Raw genomic sequence first — 12,422 nt, 5'->3', positions numbered from 1 at the left:
ATCAAGGCCACCAAAAACACTGCACCCCAGCACAATTTTCAATAAATTCACTTCCATTTTCTTGTTTTCTCTTTTGTTCAGTATGTTCATAATGGTAATGAGGACACCTACACATCATATTCAAAAGAGAAGCCTGGAATCTTGATTCAACTGAGAGAGAGAGAGAGAGAAAAAAGGCAGAAGTTAGAGTCCCTTACTCCTTATAATAGGTTGTTCATTTTCAACCTACAGGCTGAGCGTCCTGCACCCCCCCCCCCCCCCCCCGCCCCCCGCCCTCCACCTTCCCCATTCAATAACACTTTCCATCTTGAAGAAGAATGCATTCTAAAAGACAAGAGTGAAGTTTTCTGTATTAGATTTTTCCGTTTGCACCTCCTGAAGATCAGTACTGGCCAGTCTTTCATCCATAACAACCTTTTTAAAAAGAAATCAAAAACTATGCATATTATGCTCTGAATTAGATAGCACGAAATGTATAACACACACACTAATAAATAACAATACCACTGTTACCAATGTAGGAAAAGCCAGATTGCTACTTACCATAATGAAGACACATCAAGTTGCAGAGAGGCGCAATTAAAAGACACTTAACATAAAGTTTTCGGCCGAGTCTTCATCAGTAAAAGAGACACACACACCATTCACACACACAGAAGCACACCTCAAGCAAACATGGCTGCCAACTCCAGCATCTCGGACTGGAATGCAATTATCACTTGGGATGCAACCAGCAATCCAGGCGAGGCGGGGAAGGGGAAGGGATAGCAGTGTACGGGTGGTGAGAGAGAGGATCAGTATCGGGTGGAGTGTGCAGGGACTAGAATGCCAACAGGTGCAGCACCAGAAGGTTGTGGGGCAGGAAGGTGCGGAAAAAAGAAGCAAAGAAGGAGAGGAGAAGGGAAAGACGAGCAGATGTGTTGGCAGAGGGCAGCAAATAAATGGGGTGAGAGATGAGAATGGGGAGGAGATGATAGGACAGAGGAGGTGGAAACTGTTGGGTGGGGACAGTATGTTACCATAGGTTGAGGCTGGAATAATTATGGGAGCAGAGAATGTATGATACGGATACCTCTCATCTGTGCAGTTCAGGAAAGCTGATGGTGGAGGGAAGCATCTAGATGGCTCAGGTAGTGAAGGAGCCACTGAAATCAAGTGTGTTTTCTTCAGCGGCAGGCTGTGCCAAACGGTGGTCTACTTTACTCTTGGCAACAGTTTGGCGGAGGCCGTCATCCTGGTGGGCAGCTGGTTGGTAGTCATACCAATGTAAAAAGCTGTGCAATTATTGCAGCAGTGCTGGTATATGGCATGGTTTCTTTTGCAGGCAGCCCTAATGGGGTAGGATAAACGTGTGACAGGATTGGAATGGAAAGTATTGAGTGGTGGATTGGGCAGGTTTTGCACCTGGGTTTTCTGCAGGGATATGATCCTTGTGGGTTGGGACTGGGAGTGGCATAGGGATGGATTGGATGTTGTGGAGGTCGGGTGGGCAATGGAACTTAGGAGGGGTGCAAAGTATCTCAGGTACAATGTCCCTCATTTCAGGGCGTGATGATAGGTAATAAAAGCCCTGGGGAAGGATGAGATTCAGTTGTTCCAGTCCAGGATGGTACTGGGTGACGAAGGGGACACTCCTTTGTGGCTGGTTCTTGGGGGTGGTGGGAGGATTGGAGGTGTGAGGGGAAATGGCGTGGGAGATCTGTTTGTGGACTAAGTCCGGGGGATAGTGCCTGTCTGTGAAGGCCTTGGTGAGACCCTCAGCATACTGAGGAAGGGAGTTTTTGTCACTGTGGATACACCGTCCCCAGATGGGCAGGCAGTATGGGAGGGATTTTTTGGTGTGAAAGGGATGGCAGCTGTCAAAATGTGGGTACTGTTGGTGGTTGGTGGGTTTAATGTGGACAGAGACATGGATGGAGCCATCAGAGAGGAGGAGGTCAACATCTAGGAAGGTGGCAAGCTGGGTTGAAGAGGACCACGTGAAGCAGATGGGAGAGAAGGTGTTGAGGTTGTGGAGGAACAAAGGTAGGGTGTCTTTGCCTTGATTCCAGATCATGAAGATATCATCAATGAACCTGAAAAAAGACTAGGAGTTTGATATTTTGGGAGGCTATGGAGGGCCCCTCTAGATGGCCCATAAAAAGGTTGGCCTAGGAGGGAGTCCTGTGCGTGCACATGGTTGAGCCGCAGATTTGTTTATATATCTTCCCTTTGAAAGGAGAAGTAGTTGTGGGTTAGAATCAAGTTAGTAAGGTGTCTGAGGAATGAGGTAGTGGGTTTAGAGTCTGAAGGACATTGGGGAAGGTAGTGTTCAATAGTGGTAACACTCTGACCATGAGGGATGTTGGTGTATAGGGAGGTGGCGCCAACAGTGACGAGTACGGATCCAGGAGGTAAAAGGGTGGGGATGGTGGAGAGTTGGTGAAGGAAGGGGTTGGTGTCTTTGACGTGGGAGGCTAGAGTATGGGTAATTCTTTCAGTGGGGGCACAATAACCAGCCACAATGGGGAGTCCAGGATTGTTGGATTTTGGGAAGCATGTAGAAGGTGGGTGTGCACGCTGTCATAGGGGTGAGGAGGGAAATGGATTCATGGGGGATTTTGTGGGAGGGCCTAAAGCTTTAAGCAGGGATTGCAGGTTGTATTGAACTTCTAGGATGGGATCACTCTGGCAATACTTACAGGCGGAGGTGTCAGATAATTGGCAGATGCCTTCTTCCAGGTAATCACTGCAATTCCTACAATTCCTAACAAGAGTGGTGAAATCTTTGTCTGCAGGTATGATGAATAGGTCAGGATTTGTTTTGTGGCTGTGTATGGCTGTTCTTTCTTCTACTGAAATGTTGGTGTTCTGAGGAAGGGACCGGGGAAGGATGGTGAGGCTAAGTTGGAGATAAGTAATTCCTGGAAGGTGGTTAAGTAGGAGGTTCATGGTTGGATGGTAGTATGAACTGGAAGAGGCAAGGTTCACTGTTGGAATTAGGGTGGTTTTGGTTGGAGGACTGGCCGCAAGGAAGTGCTTCCATTGCATGCATTGGTAGAAGGAGAGTAGGTCTTTGACAAGTCCAGCATGGTTAGAGTTGGGTGTAGGGCTCAAGGTAGGCCTTTGGATAGGAGTGAAACTTCTGTGGCATTGCGAGTTTTGGTGAAAAGGTTAACAAAGCATTACAAGGAATGTTTTGGTGCCGAATTTGGTGGAGAGCTGGTAGGGAGTTTTGGGAGATGTGGCAAGTTGAAAAGGTCAGTTGAGCAGGGTTTAGCTGCTATGAGGGATGGACGAGGAGGAACTCTGTGAGTATGATAGAAATTGGATAGTGGTGCCCTGAGGTATATATAAAGTAGGGATTGCAGAGTATTAGTATCTTGCAGAGGGTGCAGAGGTGGTTTTGGGATACCTGTGCCATGGAGATGTGTTTTTGCAGTACCAGGTTTGTGAGGGCCAGGGATTGGTTGAATCTGAAAAGGTGTGGGTCATTGTGAAAGGAGGGGTGGGATCCAGAGAAAGGAATCTTTATGGGTAGGTCATTTGGGGGAATTCCATGGTTTAGGGAGCATTTAAGAAACAGTATGTGGGATTGCGTTTTAGCCTCAGAAAGGGATATTTTTCTGAAAAGGTGCAGAAAGTTAGAGCAAAGGTCCACAGTGGGAGGAATGGTGTAAAGGAAATGGCAATGATGCAGAAATGTGAAAAATAGGTGTTGACATTTCTAAGAGGAGCAAAAAAAAAATTGCAGAAAAAATACATAGAGATACGCAGAAACATGCAAAGATATGCTAAATACATACAGGTATGTAAAAAAATGCACAAATATTTGAAAATACGCAAAAATATGTGAAGCCACATGAAATTATGCACAAAACATTAAAAATGTACAGAAATGTGGGCGTAAAGGAATGATAAGGCATGGGAGTGTGCATGTGTGGAGATAAGTGAAGAGAGAGGGAGGTAGGATGGTTTAGGTCATGGACCAAAAGTTCATGTGGCATGAGAATGTGTGGACAACAAAACACTACAGTATGTCAGGATGAAATCAATAGGAATAAATATATGGGATCAATAGGAATAAATGTAACTATTGGAGGGAACAATCTGGGGCATCAGTTGCTGCATCAACAATCTGCGTGGACACGAAGTCTATGTTGTGCGCGGATGATCATTGATGCAGTGTGGCTCGGAAGTAGATGTGGTTTGGTAGGTGGTGAATAAACACAAAAAGAAGGGAAAGAACAAACACTGAGAAGTGTAATGCTACAGAGAAGAGTAATAAACGAAAACATCACAGGGTTGTAGGATGGAAGAAAGTCATTCGGCAAAATCAAATAATGGAAACCCCGGTAGGAATATCAACACTGTAGGAAAAGACAGTTTTCTATTTACTGTTAAGAAGACACATAAGTTGCAGATAGGTACAGTTAAAAGACACTTATATCACTATTAAAGATATAAACAGTACAAGTGTTCATGTGTACATGAGTTGCATTTGCACGAGTGTGTGTGCCAGTTTGACAGTTTTTTTGTTGTGCCTATCTGAAACTCAGCATCTCCACTATATGGTGAGTAGCAACTATCCTTTTCATAATATTGTACAGATTTTATTGTTGGAGTCAGAGTACAGGTTCCGATCTGTGAAGGATGAGGGATGAAAGTGACTGTCATTTTCAAAGGAACTCTGCTAGCATTTGCACCAAGTGATTTAGGAAAACTGTGGAAAGCCAAAATCTGGATGGCTGGACAGCAATTTTAAGCACCGTACTCCCAAATGTGAGTCCTATGTCTCATCATTATACCACCTTGCTTGAACATACTGCAATTACCAGCATTTTAAATATATTTTGCTTTAACTGAAACTACCTAAATGTGAAGAAAACAAACTATATGCAATTCAGGAATATGGGTCAAAACCAATATCTCCATCTGGTACTGGGTAGAAATGAGTTAGAAACGGTATGATGTGCAGAACTGTTAGGAATGAATCTCGTCGAAGACTTAAACTGGAAAGACTATGTAACTAACCTCTCCCAGAAACTCAGTTCCGCACGTTTTGCTCTGAGAATTATTTCTAAAGTTTGCTCCTCAGATGGTGCTAGAATGACATATTTTGGTTACTTCCAGCCCCTTGTAGATTATGGAATAGTTTTCTGAGGTAAAATTAATAGTCCACTAAAATAAATTTATACATTACAGAAAAGAGGTATCCTAATGTTGTCACATAGCTCTGCAAGAGCGCACTGCAAGCCCCTATTTAAAAAAAAATTGTTTGCTTACTGCACCCTCATTTTACTTATAGAAATTTATGTTGATAACAAGGGGTAGACTTGGTGACCTGCTAACCGACTCTGGTTACCGCAATCACAATACTCGCACATGTGGGTCTCTCCATATACAACAAGTTAGAACAACCTACACTTAAAGACACACGAGCCACTTTGGTGCCATTCTTTATAATGTGCTGCTAACATACGTAAAGAGGTTGGAGAAGATAACTGCTTTTGGATAGGAGTTAAAATCGTTTCTTGTTAAGAAGTGTTTCTACAATGTCAATGAATATGTTAGGCCCTCATTCGTTTTTGGGTTCTTTTGATTCTGTTAACTGATGTACCATCGGTGCAGTGCTTGTATTTGCAAAGAATATGTCTGCTGTTGGTTTTCTGTTTCCTCCGTTTCAGACACAGCATGATACATCTCTGCTAAGAAAGGATTTGGTACTAGCTAGCTTAATTGTGATTGTTACAGTGCTTGCAGGTTTTCATGTGCTCATGCTTTACACACTTTTAGCAGTGCTATATAATGTGCTCTTGTATTATTGTGTGTTTGTACTTTTCTACAGTTATGTAACTTGTTCATGTGCTTTCACTTTTTCAGTAGTGATTTTATTTTCAAAATTTCTTTTTCAGTTATTTACTTATTGTGCATGTTGTACTCACAACATAGACAATGTATTTTGTGATTTCCCTTTCAATCATGCACCGAGTCCTCGTGGCTGCTCCAGTCTAAAAGTACTGGACCCACATTCGGGAGGAGCATGGTTTCCCCTTCTCACTAAGGTGAATGCTGGGATGGGTCCTTTGATTAGCCCATGGTCAATTTCCTGCCCTGTCCTCACCTTATCCTATCCTATTTTGCCTTAATGTTTTAATACATATATTACTTCTGTAATGTTTCTGACATGCCCGATGTGCTACTGTACTAAATGGTCTACAGACAAATAAATAAATAATAAATGGTACTGAACAATTTTTCCACATGTGGAAATGCATTACTGTGTCATCCCTGTTGTTGTTGTTGTGGTCCTCAGTCCTGAGACTGGTTTGATGTAGCTCTCCATGCTACTCTATCCTGTGCAAGCTTTTTCATCTCCCAGTACTTACTTCAACCTACATCCTTCTGAATCTGCTTAGTGTATTCTTCTCTTGGTCTCCCTCTACGATTTTTACCCTCCACGCTGCCTTCCAATGCTAAATTTGTAATCCCTTGATGCCTCAAAACATGTCCTACCAACTGGTTCCTTCTTCTAGTCAAGTTGTGCCACAAACTCCTCTTCTCCCTAATTCTATTCAATACCCCCTCATCAGTTATGTGATCTATCTAATCTTCAGCATTCTTCTGTAGCACCACATTTCAAAAGCTTCTATTCTCTTCTTGTCCAAGCTATTTATTTTCCATGTTTCACTTCCATCCATGGCTACACTCCATAAAAACACTTTCAGAAACGACTTCCTGACACTTAAATCTATACTCGATGTTAACAAATTTCTCTTCTTCAGAACCGCTTTCCTTGCCATTGCCAGTCTACATTTTATATCCTCTCTACTTCAACCATCATCAGTTATTTTGCTCCCTAAATAGCAAAACTACTTTACTCCTTTAAGTGTCTCATTTCCTAATCTAATTCCCTCAGCATCACCCAACCTAATTCGACTACATTCCACTATCCTCGTTTTGCTTTTGTTGATGTTCATCTTATACTCTGCTTTGAAGACACTGTCCATTCCGTTCAACTGAGAATCACAATGTCATTGGCGAACCTCAAAGTTTTTATTTCTTCTCCATGGATTTTAATACCTACTCCGAATTTTTCTTTTGTTTCCTTTACTGCTTGCGCAATATACAGATTCAATAACATCGGGGAGAGGCTACAACCCTGTCTCACACCCTTCCCAACCACTGCTTCCCTTTCATGCCCCTCAACTCTTATAACTGCCATCTGGTTTCTGTACAAATTGTAAATAGCCTTTCGCTCCCTGTATTTTACCTCTGCCACCTTCAGAATTTGAAAGAGAGTATTCAAGTCAACATTGTCAAAAGCTTTCTCCAAGTCTACAAATGCTAGAAACGTAGGTTTGCCTTTCCTTAATCTTTCTTCTAAGATTAAGTCATAAGGTCAGTATTGCCTCACGTGTTCCAATATTTCTACAGAATCCAAACTGATCTTCTCCGAGGTCGGCTTCTACCAGTTTTTCCATTCGCCTGTAAAGAATTCGCGTTAGTATTTTGCAACTGCGACTTATTAAACTGATAGTTCGGTAATTTCCACATCTGTCAACACCTGCTTTCTTTGGAATTGGAATTATTATATTCTTCTTGAAGTCTGAAGGTATTTCACCTGTCTTATACATCCTGCTCACTAGATGGTAGAGTTTTGTCAGGACTGGCTCTCCCAGGGCTGTCAGTAGTTCTAATGGAATGTTTCGACTCAAGTCTTTCAGTGCTCTGTCAAACTCTTCACACAGTATCGTATCTCTCATTTCATCTTCATCTACATCCTCTTCTGTTTCCATAATATTGTCCTCAAGTACATCGCCCTTGTATAGACCCTCTATATACTCCTTCCACTTTTCTGCTTTCCCTTCTTTGCTTAGAACTGGGTTTCCATCTGAGTTCTTGAAATTCATACAAGTGGTTCTCTTTTCTCCAAAGGTCTCTAATTTTCCTGTAGACAGTGTCTTTCTTACCCCTAGTCAGATATGCCTCTACATCCTTACATTTGTCCTCTAGCCATCCCTGCTTAGCCATTTTGCACTTCCTGTCGATCTCATTTTTGAGACGTTTGTATTCCTTTTTGCCTGCTTCATTTACTGCATTTTTATATTTTCTCCTTTCATCAATTAAATTCAGTATTTCTTCTGTTACCCAAGGATTTCTAGTGGCCCTCGTCTTTTTACCTACTTTATCCTCTTCTGCCTTCACTACTTCATCCCTCAGAGCTACCCATTTTTCTTCTACTGTATTTCTTTCCCCCATTTCTGTCATCCGTATAGCTGAAAAATGCCACAGTGAATCTAAAAGGCACACAATAGTTAAGTAAATAGTTAAGAAACTGAATGACATAGGATTTGAGCCAATCATAGCAAGATCTATTAGCAGGGCACATGTGGAATTCGGTACTCATTTAAAATGAATGCAACAGTGTAGTAACAATAATGGCGTTTAGTTTACAACTTTCTCATTAAGATAATGTTGCTGAGGATCTTGAGAAAGGAAAGATTACAGCAAAGACACCATCATCCCTACCAAAACACGGTTTACACTCCCCTGCAGTCTAAAAATGAATCTCGACAACAGGGAAATATCTTGCAAAAGAAATATGTAGTTTCTCATCTGTAGTGACAACAATGGAGACTGTGCTCATCAGCTGTTAGCAGTACACCTGCTTTGACAGTCTCTATTGGCACCAACTGGGACACACATTTAAAACCTCTCATCAAACAGCATGTTACCCATTAAACAGAAAAAGCCTGGATAATTAACTGATAATTCTGAATATGCTGCACAACCTAATACTGCGAAACAGTAGTGCATCTCAAACAAACTAAGTGTATCTTTGTAAAGCATTCACTTATAGATGCAAAAGGCATCAAACAACCAAAGGAAAATAGCTGAATATTTATGCTAACTACAAGTATTAGTATGTCATTTCTTAATACATGTTTCAGGGCATACTAAATGAAACATACCTTCAATTCTGTAGAAAGATAATCAGAGAGCTTTCCAAATGTAACACCTGTCCAGTCTATATCGTCCACGGGTCGTGGAGGTGGGCCAATAACACCAACTGTATGCTGTAAACATGAAATCAAAACACTTAATTATCGGCTTAGACATATTACAGTTTGATTCAATGAAACCAGATTCAGTTTAACAAAGGTCTGTAGTGGCAAGCTGAAGCTTAGAGTACAGTGAAACACTTGCAAAAAATGCTATTGCTCATTATCTAATACCTTTATGGTGATACATGAGGAAAATGGTTTTTCTACCTCTTGTACATAATTGCCTCCTTGCATAAAGCAGTAAATTACAAAAATATCAGTGAAATTTATTATCAGTTACATTTATTCTGTGGAAGACCGATTCCTTGTTATTTATACCAAACAGTATGTTGTAATGCTACTACTCACAATATAGATGAGAATTTAAGCACCAAATTTTCAGTCTAAAAATATTAATTATTTGCATTATCTACATCATAAAATCACGCTTCTTCCACAATGATATATTGTGTTTAGAGCAGGTAAATGTTACATGAATACTTCGTTACTTATCTGGTGGAATCAGAGATGTCAAAGATTGTTGGTCATTTTTATATGTTACTTATGTTCACCGCAGAGGTCCTGAGGTGATTTTATGTGTGTGTTTTGTCACCGCTTGATGAGTAGATTTTTTTATCTATCCAATTAAATTATTAGGAGCTGATTCATTGGATTTTTTGATAGCCTTATCTGGCTGTGAGGATTTTGCTTAACAAACAACTCATTTTCGTTTTTAGAGACCTTCATTTATTCACACAAATCAAACTGAACTGAACAGCACTCATACTGAATGACTCAATGCCTTATCGCAGTCGCAGCTGTGATTGTCTTTATAGCCTTTTAAGGATACACAAATTGTTCACTTCTTTGCTATGACTTAAGATATAATTACAATTTTATAATTCAAATTATTTTTCTTCAAGATGCACATTAAAATTTTCTTAATATTTTAAAAATATGATTAAAGTGATAAGTTTTTTCATCCAATTTTGTTGAAATAATTTAAGTTCTCACATACAACACATTTCAATATTTTTTCCTGTTCACTTTGGGTTTTAACACTTGCCCACAAGAGATAGAATAACAATTAATAGTAACATTCTTCCAGCAATCTTCACATTTTTCAGAATCACTGTCTTTTTATTACAATCCCATGAATTATGTAATGTTAACAGATCCATGTCTTACAGGTTGTACAATAATAATCGTTACCAGTCACAACAGGTGATTTTATTTAACATGACCAGTTTCAGGCTTGCGCTCACCTTCAGGTGGTTTACAGTCATTTGCCTGGTTCTACACTCAATGATGGAATCCACTGTTTGAATAAAAAGCAAATAATGTGATGATGGCTATAAACAGTGAACTCCAACACCGAGTGTGGAAACATGGACATGAATGTACACCACCTGAAGATGGGCACAAATGCGAAACTGGTTTCTGTTAAATAAAATCACCTTCTATTGTGACTGGTAGTGGTTATTATTCTTCACCCTATAAAGCAACAGTCAGAGATTAGCTGCATCCTTTATGGATGAAATTCACTCAATGTCTTACATCTCCCTATTATTGATTCACCTCGTCAGTTATTTCAACTATAGAATAATGAATGTAAATAAAGGAAAAAGATAGAAACATGAGTATAACTGCATAGCACTATTGTAATTCAGTTTAAGCAACATACGAATTGAAATATTAGTTACAAAAAATGAAATATACAAGTCTATTATGATGTGTATAAAACATGCATCATATTGTTCATTTGACGAATATTTGTCTGTTACATTACAAATAACTGATGATGGTCGAAGTAGGGAGGATGTAAAATGTAGACTGGCAATGGCAAGGAAGGTGTTCCTGAAGAAGAGAAATTTGTTAACATCGAGTACAGCTTTACGTGTCAGGAATCCTTTCTGAAAGTATTTGTAAGGAGTGTAGCCTTGTATGGAAGATGGAAGTGAAACATGGACAATAAACAGTTTAGACAAGAAGAGAATAGAAGCTTTTGAAAAGTGGTGCTACAGATGAATGCTGACAATTAGATGGGTATATCATGTAACTAATCAGGATATACTGAATAGAATTGGGCAGAAGAGAAATTTATAGTACAACTTGACTAAAAAAAGGGATTGGTTGGTAGGACACATTCTGAGGCACTCAAGGGATCACTAATTTAGTACTGGAGGGCTGGAAGGAAGCATGAGGGGTAAAAATCATAGAGGGAGACCAAGAGATGAATACATTAAGCAGATTCAGAGGGATTTAGGTTGCAGTAGTTACTAGGGGATGAAGAGGCTCACATAGGATAGAGCAGCATAGAGAGCTGTGTCAAACCAGTCTTTGGATTGAAGACCATACCAACAACAACAACAACATTACAGTGTACAAGAGAACTGCATCATATCGGGAATCTGATCATACATTATCTAATCAATAACCAACTAACAACCCTATTGAACCTACAATTACTGATGAGACAAAATATCAAAAGTTGATGATCTACAAGATGTTATTTCATTTGCAGAATAATCTTAACTCAATTTATTATACAACTATTTGTTTTTGTTTTCTGGGCCACACAATGGTCAAGACAATTAGACTAAAAAATTAATTCAACATAATTACTTGATGGTGATAAAGCAACTAAATGTAGCTGTATTTTTTGGTCACAAAAGCCTCATAACTAAGTATTTCAAATAAACTCACAAATTATGACTGCCTTATCACAAAGTATTAAATGAGTTTTAGGTTACAGTTTGTTCAGCTAATGTGGTACAATCTAAGGAATAAACAGCTGTTGGCCAATTACTACATGATTGGTCCAATTCACACAGTAATCAAATATCCTCTGCAGAAAACAAAGCTCAGTCACTTCACTTTTATTGACAGGTACACATAGTTATCAATGATTTTTCCAAGAGTTGCTTTGTGGGATACTTGCATATTTAAAAACGAAGAAAAAACTGTAAATGTTCTTCTATCTCTTCCTCTGCAGGTGCTAATACTAAGATGACAAACGAAAAAGGACACGATAGTATGATTTTCCATATGCCACCCATAAGTCATCTGCTGATGAGTGAGGTGTCTGTCATTGGTTCTTGTTTACTTTTGTACTTATCAGCTGCTCAATGGTTCTTCTGTGTCTCAAACCCTCTTTTCTAATACCAAATTTTCATAAAATAACTTAGCCAGCATAATTCCAAGCTCTTTGGCACTTTGAATGACTTTTGATGTGATACTTTCTATGTATTAATACGCTAAAAAACAGTCAACAGAATTCTGAAAAAATGTAGTGCCCAGTGGAGAAATACATGTTGTTGTTGTGGTCTTCAGTCCAGAGACTAGTTTGATGCAGCTATCCATGCTACTCTATTCTGTGCAAGCGTCTTCATCTCT

General features: G+C 39.8%; 1 protein-coding gene across 1 annotated transcript in view; it reads right to left on the bottom strand.

Annotated features, from left to right (window-relative positions):
• The window catches only part of LOC124776792 (cryptochrome-1), a 100,784-nt gene that overhangs the window by 37,601 nt on the left and 50,761 nt on the right, over positions 1–12,422 (bottom strand). Inside the window, exon 6 of the mRNA XM_047251930.1 lies at positions 8,955–9,059. Within this exon, the coding sequence (XP_047107886.1) occupies positions 8,955–9,059 (105 nt within the window). The remainder of the gene's footprint in view (positions 1–8,954; positions 9,060–12,422) is intronic.

Source organism: Schistocerca piceifrons, chromosome 2 (genome assembly GCF_021461385.2).
Source record: "Schistocerca piceifrons isolate TAMUIC-IGC-003096 chromosome 2, iqSchPice1.1, whole genome shotgun sequence".
Classification (NCBI taxonomy): Eukaryota; Metazoa; Arthropoda; class Insecta; order Orthoptera; family Acrididae; genus Schistocerca; species Schistocerca piceifrons.
This window is presented reverse-complemented; position numbering and strand designations above follow the sequence as displayed.